The following is a 14,760-nucleotide window of genomic DNA, read 5'->3' as shown; positions in this document are numbered from 1 at the left end:
TTTATTTTTATAAATGTTTTATTTTTTATCGGTTAGAATTAATGTTACAAATATTATTGTTATCTGTATTAATGTTTAACATATCATAAAACAGTAGCTAAAAAAATATATTTTTGCTTTTACCCAAGATGATATTTAAAGTGAAATGTATTATTTTATTTAAGACACTATAATGGACGAATTTTAAATTACTGATGGTTTTTGTCCAATATTTTTCAATCATGCGTTCATGCGTATAAATATTTTATTATTTTACGACTCCTTACTACTATAGCTTTTTATATTAATTAACACGACCAAAATTAATAGTACAAAATGCATGAGCGTTTTTTTATCCAACTATTATATTAATTATTAACTTAAGTTCAATTTGATCTACTTCCCGTACTTTTATTCAAGAATAATAAAGCCAAAGTATTTTAAATACATATGTATCTATTTATGAAAAGATAATAAAACGCATATAGAATTAAAAAAATTCTATTTTCTATTATAAAATAATACTTTACATTTAACTACGACCCCGAGATCAAAGAAAAGTTTATTGCTTAAACAAATCAAACTTAGTATCACGTACATTTAACTTAACTACGAGGACAATTTGCGGCGAAGCCATGCATCATTAAATAGCCAACATTAACAATGGACAATCGTTCTTATAATGTTGTCTTATACATAGATGCAATTAAACAATAGGTGTCAATACTATAATAACAAAAACCATTAAAACCTTTATACTATCTATACATCATAAGTGTTTTTTCAAAAGAATAATTTGTGTACTTAATATATCTTTATCCGTTATAACATTGAAAGTTTAAAAACAACATACATTTATACTTAAAGATATGATTAATATGTTGTATAATGTTTGTACAAACCTTATCTCATTTGTGTACATACATTTATTTTTGAATATGCTATATAAATATTTCATTTACCTAAAGACTTCCCAAGAGATTAAATTTATGGATTGTATTCTCTTGTCATGAGATATATTAAACATATCTTATGTTAAATTTATTTTTATACAATTTCATAGAGTATATTAAGAATATATTATTTGAAATAATGAGAGGACTGTACACATATACTGCACAACATTGGCATGAATAATGTAAAAGATGCAATAGATAAACATTTATAATGAAAGAGAAATCGCCTAATTATTTAAGAAATCATTAAAAATATTTAGAAATATTAAATTTTAATTATAAATTTAGTAAATAATAACAAACATTTTCGGGTCTTATTTTACGGTAAATTTTGGATAGACAAAATGTTTTGTTCTCATTTATTTCGTAAGAATATTTCTTCAAAGGTCAATTAGATTAATTGTTCATATTCATCACACACCAAAATTAAAAGCAATGCTTTATTCTTTAATGTATTCTTTAAAAAGTAATGAAATTTCATGAGTGACGTTCTTTACAACACTCGTAATGCATAAATCATCTACGCAATAACAAAATATTACCATCAACATAGAAAGCTTTGTTCTACAAAAGTAATATTGGATAAAAAAAAAGAATAATTTTTGACTTTTTATTTATTTTATAACTAAATAAACTCATGAACATTGGATATTTTTCATGTAAAGCATACATTTTCTAATTATCATTAGTAACACAATACAATCATTAGTAACAATGAAAAAGCTATTAAAAGACTTTTATTAAAAAAAAAATTATAATTTTCAGTTCAAACATAATTTATAACAGAATTTAATGAATAATTAGCAATATTTTTATTTTGTCATTCTGTTTAGTAAATAATAAAGAATAGAACAGTTTTATTTTAGTATATGAGTACTGAATGTAGTTATTACATTCAGCCTTGGTATTCTATTCATTAAATCTTGATTATTTTAAAAGTTGGTACTAAGCACTTAGCAAAAACATTAACTCTAGCTGTAATGATAATGCAATTTAAAACTAACCCTTTCACGCAAAACCACTTTTTAAATATAAGACTAGTAAATTAATTATATGTGCTTGGTAAGTAATTACGTACAACCTCTGACTCAATTAAATAAATGTAATAATAAATTTTATAAGACAACGCAAGAGAAAATATGATTTAAATCTCATCTTAAAATATACTGAACACTCTGTATAGGAAATTTCCTTAATTTTATAAATTTCTTATTTGTTCTCGTAAAATAAAAAATAAATTGGATTGGACACACGGCCATCATTAATTAATTTGTATAATATAAGTGAAATAAAAATCTTTAAGTCATTTTTAAAATGTTTAAAATATTTTAGTCGACATTAAATCAACTAATTTTTTTACTAAAATTTTATATCATATTTGAAGAATATAAAATCAGTTAAAAATATTGAATGAATTTAAAGCTCTAAGACAAATGCCTTGTTGATTACTAATCGAATTTATCGAATATTTAACGATGATTATAATGTATTCTTTCTTTTTTCCCTCTTTCGCCGGTAAGAAAATTGTGATCTAAAAAACATGGGAGAAAATGAGCCAAAGATTTTGGGGGCTAATAATTTTTATATAAATAAACTCGACTCTTCGGTCCTCAGTGTTTGTATTTCTTGCTTATTTAATATGATGGATAATAATATATTATACTTGTACCATATTAAATATATAAAATTACAACTTAATCAATAATTTCTATTTATTTAAAATCAACAACCTAAAAAGCAAAATTAATCACTTAAAAACTCAATACTAATTTTATATATGTTATTAACCCTTAAGCAGGCGCGTACCTATTTTTAACGTTCATAGTCGCGTGGACCCATAATAGACCCATTAGACTCCATTTCTAAAAAAGTAAAAAATATGTATAAAAAAGTTCATTTTTTTAAATTCAAAGACATTATTTGTTACCATATGATATATAAATATGGATAACAATTAAAAAATAAATAAATGACAAAATTATGTGCATTACTAAAAATTATATTACAAAAAAAAAAAAAAAACTTAATTTTCAAAATTTCATTAAAAAATTTTGGTTTGTAAAAAAATTATTTTAACTGCAAAATCTTATAATTAAGACGGTAATTAAAAGCTTTTACTATTACAAAATGTATTTTTATTAATTTTTCTTGTATTTCTTTGAGCTCAAACATGGCTTATATTTACTAGTTTTATGTGTATTTACATTTACATAATCATTTTTCTGAATTGAATTTTTTTATTATTAATATTACAATACAATTTAATTATTATAATACGAGTAGGGTCAGGAGGGGTAAATGTGAATAGTGGTAATTGTAAATGAGGCACCGATAATCAATGTGTCCACATTGCGACGGGATGTATTTATTACATGTTTAGTTCGTATTTGTTCCGTATCATCGAGTAGTGGAAATTCTCAATAGATTATTTATTTTTAAAACTTAATTGCACAGACGGTGGCAGATCCACATAATCCCAATTCCACAATATTATATCGATTATAACATTGCATTTACGATAAAACGATATTTTGAAAAAAATACAAGTCCAAAAAAAAATTATAACGTTCATAGTCGCGTGGGGGTCAATATGACCCATTTCAACTTTGATGGATATTTTAAGTCATACATTTTTTTTTCGAAGGTATTTATTTATGAAAATCTATTCAATATTACTATAAAAACCATCTTCTAAATTTATATCTATGTACACCTTTTATGCAATATAATACATCCGTTTTTATTTATGTGGGGGGATGCTAGACCCCCACGCAACTGTTTAAGGGTTAACAGGACTTAATGTGGAAAAAATACTTAGGGGAATTTTAATCACAAATTATTGTGAGCGTTCTACGTATCTATGAATAGTCTTACAGAGGGTTAGTCATAGATATAGGGCACTCTTCCTTTAAAGATTACAATTTGAGGCATAATAAAAAAGTGGTATACTTAATAAAAATATATTTATTGTACAATAATAATCGATCCATATTCGGACTCGTATACAATAACTGTATAATACAGTGTAGCCAATATAAAAGTTTAGAGTCGTTCGATAAGAGCTGTAGTTGTTTACATTTTTAATGTGCAAACTTTTTATCATTTATGTAAAAAAGATAAGAAGGATAACATTACAGGCGTCAAATAGTAAATAAGTGGAGCCGGCTTATTTGTAACAGACACTTATTTATTTTAAATAATCCCTCTCTAAAACGCCATGCATTATACTTATATTAGCATACTAATTTTTTACTCTGAAATAATAAAGACTAATTACCTACGACTAATGTAAAAAGTTTTGAGTAACTTACATGCTAAGGAAACAAAGTGAGAAAAATTCGTTGCGATATTTGGTATTTGATTTTTTTAGCTTTTTGAAACAATCGCACCGACTTACACTATTTTGCGTACTTATCTATTAACAAAAACTTCTCCAATCATCAATTCCAAATTTTGGAAAAAGATAACATGTGAGTACACCTTATTTTTAATTATAATTATTACTTAATTTTTACTGATGTGTGATAGTAAGGGTAAATAATCAACCAATTTATTAGAATGTAGAGCATTCACGTGACATGGGTCAATTTTTAAACAATTTTTCGTTACTTTATTTTATTTTATATCTATAGTTTTTTAATTTTTAAAAAGATCAACAAATTTTCATCATTTTGATGTCAATTAGTGTCGATTATTGTGTTACAATAACAAAATATTTTATAGTAGTCTATGATGATCTCAATTGAGCGTTAGTATTTACTACTACCATTAAAAAGTAATTATAATATTTACACTTTAAAAAAAAACTTTAACGTATTTTAGTTAATTAGAAAAATATTTTAACTTCTGTGCTTATGTGCTATGCCTAAATTGACAAAATGAAATAATTACTTACAAATATTTTTGTATTATGTTAAAAAAAGCAAAAAGGTATTTATTTAAATTAAATTAAAAATTTCGGAATATCATTAAAATTACATTGAGATTTGTGCAATTTTCAAGAGAATTTAGAAAAATAAAATAACTTTGCAAATTTCAACGGATATTTTACAGCAACGGTCAAATATTTATAAAAAAAATTCCAAAACGATTTTTTTTTTGTTTAATCTTATAATTCATTTAAAAAGATTTTATTGGATTTAGTCTTGAATCGTGTAGATTTCCTGACACTATGCAATACAACACAAAAATTGGCTATTTTTACGAAAATTGTTTGATTTTTGGATAAATCATTAAAATTAATTTTTTGGACATTTTTTTTTTTATCTTCAAGTGTATTGTTGTAGTTTTAATTTAAAATAGATTTTTTAAAATATCAACAAAAATTACACAAACAAAGTTGTTATATGGTGTTAAACCCCTTCCTAATTTATGTTTTAATTTCCAAAAAAGTAATGGGGATTTTACTAAATTGTGGCTATAAAAGTTTCAAGTAGGTACGATTTGTGATCTTTAGACGTAACCTTGAGCTAAATTGGTATAATAAGAGCGGAGTATTTACATTGACAGCCATAAAAAAAGACGACATAGCAAAACAAATACCCTTTTAGCTATGCATCCAAGTTAAAACTTAAGTAAAATTTGAGTGGTGAATAAATTGTGTCTCAAATTTGTTATGCAATTAGTAGTTTAAATAATTTAAATATTTTTCATTTTNCGACATAGCAAAACAAATACCCTTTTAGCTATGCATCCAAGTTAAATATTAGTAAAATTTGAGTGGTGAATAAATTGTGTCTCAAATTTGTTATGCAATTAGTAGTTTAAATAATTTAAATATTTTTCATTTTAATCTTGTTGAGAATTAGGATGATTCTAATAAACGTATTGCGTAATTTTTGAACATGTCAATTATATTATTATAATAGTTCATGAATATTAACATTTTAATGGTTTCATTAGTTTGTATAATACTTACAGTTATATTAACATTAGATTACTTATTTCCTTTATCGAATAAACATAAATGATTGTAATACATTACTGAACATTGAATATTATTTGTATTTTAATTTTTGGTACCCTACTAGTATATAATACTCAATTCTCAACAGTGATTTTAATCACCATCAGATACTTGTCTTTTTTAATTTGAATGTTCAAAAATATAATGGTTTAAACTCTATAATTCATATAGCTTGATAGGAAAGATCAAAAACTTGTGTAAACAACTTTTTCATGGCGATTATTAAAATAGTTCAAAACTAACAAAATTTGTATAAGTATTTTTTTTTTTTAAGTTTAGTTATTTAAATTTCAATTGTTACTGTGTTCATGTTCTGTATTTGAGGAGTTACAGTAACATAATGAATTTGTACGATATATATTTTCCTTGTTAAAATTAGTCAACTATTTTAATTATATGTAAAGGTTGTCATAGCAAAATTTTAAGAACTTTTATAATGAAATTTTACATTATTTAAATGATTCATTTAAGAAAGTACAGTGTGTGTTTGAGCATTAAATAGTTTAAAAAAAAATACTGACAATGAAACTAATAATTGTTTGTTATTTATGAATGATATAAATATGAAATAGGTATTGGTAATTATATTATGACTAAAACATAACGAATTGAAAAACTAAAAATATCAATGACTGTCAATACATTAATAAGGGTAACGTTTGTTTCATAGCAACCGCGAAGCAAATACTTTAATAGGTGTGCCTTGTTGAAGTATAAAATAATTCACATTTGCGGATAAAAATAATTTTACAGTTTAAAGTTAACATTTTTTTCTACTTAATGAACGAACTGAAAAACGACGAAATAGTTAGCAATACTAAAAACTCAAATCAAAGTACAGAAAATAATCGGAGTATATTTTATGATCTATATAGAGTTGGACCTCCATACCCTAATAGTGAATTAGAAAAACGTCGGAAAATATTAAAGATAGTGAGAGCTAAATCGGATGATAGGAGGAATATAATATACCCGTATTGTCGACACTCAAAAGATAAGCCACTACATGAAGTATTCAAAGAAATTATGAACAGGGATATTTTTGCAATGCGAGCAAATGAAACAGAAATCATTGAAGAGTACCCCAAGTGGCAAGTAAACGATCATAAATTGGAGAATATTATAGATCCATCTAAAATTAATACTACGCAAAAGACTTTGGTTGAACAACAAAAGGATAAATCTATTAAAGATGGAAATAACTCTTCAAACTATGATAAAGAAATGTTGAATAATAAGCTTAAAAACAATTCAAAAGAGCCAAAAAACATACAGAATAATACTATTAGACGGCCTTATATAAGATTAACATACAAAAACGAAAAGATACCAACTAAAGACTTAAAACCTAAAAAATTAAAAAAGTAATTATATAATATAGAACGAATAATCAAAAATTTGTTATTAAAAATTCGTTTGTTACAAAATTATGAAAAAAAAAAATTAAATAGATATAATTATCACGAACTTGCATTAACCTCATTATCTTATTTAAGTATTAAAATAGTTTTTTTAAATTAATATAATCGAATTTTTACAAAATAATTATAAAACTTATCATTATTTTTCTATATGACTTATTGACAAAAATACATTAAATAAATTTCATATTGGAATTAGTATCCGTTGAGCCTTTCTATACAAGCTAATTGTAATTTTTGATTTTGCTTAGTATTATTTATTCTTCAATATATAAGAGATTAAATATTTTTATTAATAAAGGTTTATTTCGTATCCTTTATGAAGGTGCCAACTTTATTTTAGCTTCGATGCAAAGCTGAATAGGTATTGGTTTTGAGTTGTGGGTTTTTTTATGTCTGTCCATGAAAATTCTTAGCTCTTACTAAACCGATTTTAATAAATAATACCACAAAACCTGACCCAATTTTAATTTAGCTGAACCTTTTAGTGCCGAAAATTTGAAAAAAAAAACTCCCTAAACTTTAGAAATTTAAAGATTTATGTCTTAACTACTATATTGTTAAGTATAGCTTTTTCAAAAAAAAAATTCTGCATTTTAAAACTACTATAAATTTTTTAAATCACTGAACCTAATGAAATTTTAACACAATAATGTGTCAGGATGTCTTTTCATTTATATAAAATTGATAAATTTTTTGATACGTTGTAGTATAACATTCAAAAAAAAATAATGTCGATTGTTTTTCTACGAGAAATAGGTCGTCAAGGTAATGAAATCGCAATTAAAAAAAAACATACTTTACTTACAATTAAACAAATAATTTAACAAAATTTTTTGTGAAATTTAAAAATACTTGAAAATTGTATAACTAATATTTAAATGGTGAAATTTAACAGATTACATTGAAGCGTTTTTTATGATTTTAATGATAATCATTATCAGATGTCATGTATACTTGTTTTAACTATGCTGTGACCCCATTGTGTTAAGGTTTTTTTTTAATCGAAACATACAAATTTAATCATAACTAAATATGAACGTTATACATTTTAATTCGTACGATAGAAAATGATCCAACTAAAAAAATGACCTGTCGATAACAACTTTTCAATGAGTATTTGAAAAGTTATTAAGATTTTTAAATGTAGACTGATGGTGAGGTGAGGATTATGTTATGTTAATCGTTATGCATTTGTTATACGCACTACTTTTCCCAACTATATATAAAATTATCCATAACTCCCGAACTAATGTTTTAAAAGTTAATATGGACTAGTCATTTTTAGTTTGATAATTTTCTATCGTATGAACTAGGTAAATATATATGTTGCCATTTAATAAATTAAGTTGATACCCTTCATCACTTATCTCTTATGAGGGATAAGTGATAAACCTAAAAAATATTTAACCACCTATAAATCAAAAAATGTTTTATATAATTTTTATTTTAAAAGAAATTTAGTGGTTAAAGATAATTTAATCAGCTTGTATAACTTAAAAATAAATAAATTATATAGTTTGTTCTTTACTTTATACATTGACAAGTAACTATACAACATATGCTGTCACATGAAAACAAGTTAATGGATTTCATAAAAGTAAAATACTTTTTCAAAACTGTTTTTTATATTCTATTTTATTTTATTCTCACTTATTACTGTCAAATTTTAAATTAGTATTTCAATTGTTTACTTTGTTACGAATTAGTTCATCTTACCATCACAAGTTATTAAATAAGATAGGTTTGATTAATAAGAGGTTTAAAAAATTAATTAGGGTGTTGTTTTAATAATTTTAAACGATGAATGCTGTTAAGTATAATATCCATTCATATTTATGATGGTAAGTATATTTTAAAATTATATTGTGAGATAACATCATAGTCACAGGTTATATTACATCTCTAGTTTTTAGTGATTAATAAATTATTCCGAGAGTACTTCATAGGATATACGTTTGATTTCAATCTGAAATCAAAATTATTTAGATTTACATTAGTCTATTATCTGCATATTTATGTTTGCAAAGAAACTATAACTATTCCCTAAAAACATATCAAAAGGATGTAATTTATTCTTTATGAATAAACATCATGAACTAAATTCACAGAAATACTCTAAGTCTGAGTAAATTAAATTTTTTTTTTTTTAAATTATTCAAGTCTTTTATAGATAATAATAATGAATAAATTAAAAATAGTAAGGTTCATTATACTGTTAATAAATCAATTTTATTTATCAAGATTGAAATCTGTATAATAATAGACATAAGTATAAATTTTATATTTCTATATAAATAATTACTTTACACGAATTTTCGAACTTTGTATATACAAACACCTTTACGGGAGTAATTTCTTATTATATAAATAGTAAATAAGTTATGAACTTATTTGACGAGAAATACTTGCATAAATAGTAAATAGATATTATTAAGTATAATAACTTTATCGAAGTTCATGAGAGAACAATTGAATGGAGACCTACTTTGTTTTTTTGATTGAGGTGTGTTTTTCCTACTTATTTATTATTTAACAATTTTGAGACTTTCTGTTTTTTAATTGTTCTTTATCTAATTACACAGACGCAAGATTAATTCTGAATTAGGAAGAAAATCAAATCTAATTCATAGCAATACTTATCGCGTGGCACACCTTTGACACGGGATCATAAAATAGGAAATACTATTGTTTCACTACGGCAATGCGCAGTATATTATTAACCGTTTAGACGACTTAAAATAGTGTCATGGCTAATGCTGAAGTTCCACATGTGCCCGTATTTATTGATGACGAAAATGTTGAGAAAGGATCAAGAGATGTAATAAAACAAATTAGACCTCACTGGGATTTTGAAGATACAAAGTTCAAGGTAATTTTATTTCTATCAATTTTTTACTAAATACAGGAATTTCTACTCTAGATCTAATAAATTTGACATATTAATTAGTTGTTTACAGATGGAATTACCAATAAATTGATTGGTTGGTTCTCTGGAGATGATGGCATACTTGTGCGAATTTATGGAAAAAATACTGATAGGCATATAGATCGAGAGGCTGAACTTAGGAATTTCAAAGTTTGTACTTTTTCAAAAGCAATCAAAATAGAATACAGGATATAATAAAGTTATTTCTAAAATTTCATTTCATCTATTGCGATGTTATTTTTATTGTTGTAAAATTGGTTCTTTTAAGTTCAATGACTTTAACTTAATGTGCTATAAAGTCAATATATTTCTATTTTTATTCCACAAAAAATGTAATCGATGAACTTGAATATATATTATTTAAATCGTAGGACACTTCAATTCCTTGTTTAATTTTGTAATTTACATCGAATTATTCTATATGAACAGTAGTAAAATAAATAATTTTAAAAAATTTCAATAATTTTAACAGTAAATATCACTATTTACTGATGATTATTTTAATTACTAGTAAAACAGCCAATGAGAAAGAATGTTTTTAAATCTGTCGATGGCATGATCAAAATTTTAATTATACAATATATACCTTATCTCTTGATTATAAAATTCTAGTTATTATTACAACTCTTAGGTTAAATGTTTTTTCATTATAACAATATATATATTGTGATAAATAGGTTTTTATATAATAATTATAAAAGTATAACACAAAAATGTGATTTATATGCATTTTTTTTTTAATTATGATAAGTGAAACTTTATATAGTAATAAAACATGTTATAACCTCAAAAATATTTTGAATTTATTATTAAATGATTTTTTTAGGAAATTAAAAAAAAAAATCACGACAGATTAATATAAAATAGTTCATTTTTCATTTATGTATAATATTGATATCATAATGACAATCTTTATTTAAGTTTTTAACCATTGTATTTTCTCAGTTTTAAACAATTAAAATGTTTAATATGTTTAGAAACATAGATACACAACAAAGTAAAAATATAATCTACAAATTGCATCACTGAAAAAAAATTTGTAGTTTGAATTTTAAATTGAAGCTGAGGAATGTTTTATGTAAAGTATTATTAAGTTCTCAACTATTATAACTCGAACATGTATATTATAAAAGAAAAAAATGTATTAAATTTTATTTACAATTCCACATTTTTTAAACAAATTTGTTGCCCACTTTAAGGGTGAATTATCGTTTTCAACTTGTTCACTATCTCTGCAAATATTTTACAGTTAGCTGGCACTTTTTCAAGAAATTTCCTAATTGTTCCTCGTGATAATTTACTGAACGACGATAAAGTCGAATCTTCATAATAAGTAGTTTATTGTAAACGAGAAACTTGGAAATAAGTTAACCTAAATCAAATAATTGTCCTTTAGGTTAATATCTTGATTGATGTTTTTGACCATATAGATGGCAAAAATTTCAAGTATTAAGTTTCAATCAGTATTGTATTGTATTTACTGACTAACTACATTGTTTGAAAATTAGATCTTATATTACGCCGGTCACGCTCCTGACTTATACGCTACATTCGAAAATGGTATCATTTACAAGTTTATTGAAGGCGAAACGCTGGACACTGTGACAGTAAGAGAACCAAGTATTTATCGAATGGTTGCCAAAGAAATGGCAAAGTTTCATAAATTAGATATTGGTGATCCTTGGACGACCAAGCCTCAAATATGGAATAAAATAGATCTTTACTTAAAACTCATCCCGGACACTCTCAGCTCAACTACAAAAGATGCTCGGTTTGTAACTAGAAATTAATTTTTACTTAATTATCTATTGGAAAATGAATTTTATGTAAATACGGCTTTGTCTAGGTTTAAGAAGGCATTCCCTTACGGTGTTCAAGGTTTACGGTCTGAAATTGAAGCCGTGAAACTAGTAGTAGAAAAAATTAAAAGTCCTACAGTATTTAGTCATAATGATTTGCTTTTATCCAATATTATAGTACAGAGAAATTCATCAGGAAGACCAATAAAGATCTCGTTTATAGATTACGAATATTCTATGCCAAATTGTCAAGCGTTTGACATAGCAAATCATTTTATAGAATTCGCTGGTATGCATAATACTATCCATTGACATCCACTTGACCTAAGGAAAATATATTTTTATTCTGTATTTATCTTAATATAGGGGTTCAAGATCCTGATTTTTCATTATATCCTGGGGAAAAGATGCAATTAGATTGGTTGCGAAATTATTTAGAAGAATACCTTGAAAAACCATTGATGTTGAACGACCCTGAAATAAAAATTCTTAAGCATCATGTTGATATATTCGTAAATGTTTCACATTTACTTTGGATTCCGTGGAGTATAGTACAAGCCGAGTACTCTAAGATTGATTTCGATTACATCGGGTAAAAATATATTATGTTTAAAATCAAAATGTTTTTCCCTATTAAATTTTTAAAAATATTTACACAATATATTTAATATATTATAATTTACAGATATGCTGAATCTAGATACAATGAATTCAAAATTTCAAAAAGAAAAATTAAAGAAAACACAAATTGAGTTTTGTATTTCATCATTTCAGTATAAACTTTTTATATTCTGTTAGTGGTGGCTTTCTTGAAAACTCAATTTTATCGTGCCAATTTTTTTTGATGTAATCATCATTATGAATTTCTAATTATATTACTATAGTTACCATTGTGATTTATCTTTTATGATTTATATCATTAGATATTTACAAATATTCGTTTTATTTTTAAACTTATAAAAAGTATATATGATATATTCATATTCTAATAATAGCAAACTATATTCTGATTGATATCTTGCTTATATTTATGTATTTCATAGAAAATAAAATGAGATGCAACATATTAGTTGTTCAATTTTTATATTTATTTTTTCAATATATTCGTTGTATTCATTATTTTTTCTTTATGAAGAATTATTATCATAGATTTATTTTATTAATTCAAAAACAAAATATAATAAGTATTACCAATATATTTTTGTAAAAATCACATAGCAGGCCTATGTTTTCAACTTCAATAATTTGTGTATAATAATCGAATTGTGCTAATTTAATGAACAATAATAATACTACAAAAGAAATATATAACAAGAATCATGAAAGTAAAAATTTATAAACCATTTATGGTATTTAAATGATGAGTGTGCTGTGTTTTCTTTATTTGACGATCGACTTGACATTAATACTAAACAGTGAATGGTAAAAAATATATTAAAAGGTTATGAACAGAGCACGAATGAAGAGCCAGAAGAAAATGAAGATTCAAATAAAAAAAATATGAAGATTTATCAGATTTTCTAGAAAAAGATTTTCCTTTTTCGTTGCTCAGCAACAATTCATGAAAATTATTTGAGCGATTTAAATTAAAATTCAAGTTTTTATATGAAGATCCTACCACATGGGAAATAAATAATGAATACAATAACGCCAAAGAAATATTATCCTCGATAAAAATAGTAAACGACATGGCAGAACGTGGCGTAAAACTCATGGAAGAATTCAACGACAAATTTACAAGGGATGAAAATCAAAAGCAATTTATATTACATGAAATTATATAATAATACTGCAAAATTTTTTATTTTAAATTACTATAGTTGTATTATAACCTTTACTTTTGAGTATTTTAGGTGGTTCAACAATATCGCCAGCTGTATCCCAGATGTAACCGAGAAATTTTGAATGAAAAATATTCAAATTAGAAAAACTATTATTGTGATAAAGAATTATTATTTTATTGTGTTTCTTGTTTTTTTTTTATTTAATATAACTAAGAAAATTTTTTAATTTATGAACAAAAAAACACACATGCAAAAAAAATTAAAAAAAAAACACGTTTTCGTAGTTGTTTTAAATTTTTATTTGGAAAGGATTCATAATTCGAAAAAAACTCAAATAATCTTTTTTATAGAAGATATCACGGTGATTAATATTACTTCTGTACAATTTCTGCGTATAATTAAAATTTAAGACACTGGAAAAGTATAACTGAAAACTATGTCATTTTTTTTTAAAAATTAAGTGAAACTGATTTTTCTTATTTTTACGACAAAATATTAATTTTACAAAAAAATAATATATTACTTTATTTTTTGTTCACATTGAGTCCTATAAAAATTATTCTTTGTTTTTGGCGAAACTTAAAAAATAAAGAGCGTACACTCAAAAAAAGAAAATCCACCCCATTTTTGAAGAACTTCAACTTATTGAAAATGAACTTAAGTACTTATTGTACTCAAATTTTACCAGTTTCATTTTTTCAGTGAACCTAACGAAATTTTGAGCCCATGACTCTGAATTTATGAAGTTGAAAAATAAGGACCACCTTAATATATATATATATAAAAGATTAAAATAAAATTGAACTCAGAATAAATTTTCACCTTCACTTTTAGGTCTTGATAGTCGAGACGAATGCAAAAGGGAATGTGGATTATAGTAATACGCCGACAGACTACTGACGACAATTTTGTAGTTGTTTATCTGG

The 14,760-nt window shown here is 24.4% G+C and overlaps 2 protein-coding genes across 4 annotated transcripts; both read left to right on the top strand.

Annotated features, from left to right (window-relative positions):
• Positions 1-4,071: 4,071 nt before the first annotated feature.
• On the top strand, positions 4,072-12,881 carry LOC126908043 (ethanolamine kinase 1). Of its 3 annotated transcripts, none has more exons than XM_050689871.1 (7): positions 4,072-4,405; positions 9,908-10,194; positions 10,273-10,401; positions 11,760-12,022; positions 12,098-12,339; positions 12,417-12,642; positions 12,736-12,881. In XM_050689871.1, exons 2-7 carry the CDS (start codon positions 10,072-10,074, stop codon positions 12,800-12,802), a joined length of 1,050 nt encoding a protein of 349 aa, XP_050545828.1. In that variant the 5' UTR covers positions 4,072-4,405; positions 9,908-10,071; the 3' UTR covers positions 12,803-12,881. The 3 variants fall into 3 exon arrangements, with proteins under 3 accessions (XP_050545828.1, XP_050545830.1, XP_050545829.1); XM_050689873.1 differs by lacking the exon at positions 4,072-4,405 and adding an exon at positions 9,052-9,166; XM_050689872.1 differs by lacking the exon at positions 4,072-4,405 and adding an exon at positions 9,710-9,828.
• Positions 6,392-7,374, top strand: LOC126908053 (uncharacterized). The gene has a single exon (XM_050689900.1). It carries the CDS (start codon positions 6,682-6,684, stop codon positions 7,267-7,269), a length of 588 nt encoding a protein of 195 aa, XP_050545857.1. The 5' UTR covers positions 6,392-6,681; the 3' UTR covers positions 7,270-7,374.
• Positions 12,882-14,760: the final 1,879 nt, after the last annotated feature.

This window comes from Daktulosphaira vitifoliae, unplaced genomic scaffold (assembly GCF_025091365.1).
Source record: "Daktulosphaira vitifoliae isolate Bord-2020 unplaced genomic scaffold, ASM2509136v1 Scaffold_5, whole genome shotgun sequence".
NCBI lineage: Eukaryota > Metazoa > Arthropoda > Insecta > Hemiptera > Phylloxeridae > Daktulosphaira > Daktulosphaira vitifoliae.
This window is presented reverse-complemented; position numbering and strand designations above follow the sequence as displayed.

Bases quoted from the DNA above. Each gene is read 5' to 3' on its own strand.
- LOC126908053 (XM_050689900.1), top strand. From the start codon at position 6,682: ATGAACGAACTGAAAAACGACGAAATAGTTAGCAATACTAAAAACTCA.
- LOC126908043 (XM_050689871.1), top strand. From the start codon at position 10,072: ATGGCTAATGCTGAAGTTCCACATGTGCCCGTATTTATTGATGACGAA. The intron at 12,023-12,097 runs GTTTGTAACTAG...GGCTTTGTCTAG, and splicing joins TCAACTACAAAAGATGCTCG to GTTTAAGAAGGCATTCCCTT. The intron at 12,340-12,416 runs GTATGCATAATA...ATCTTAATATAG, and splicing joins TCATTTTATAGAATTCGCTG to GGGTTCAAGATCCTGATTTT.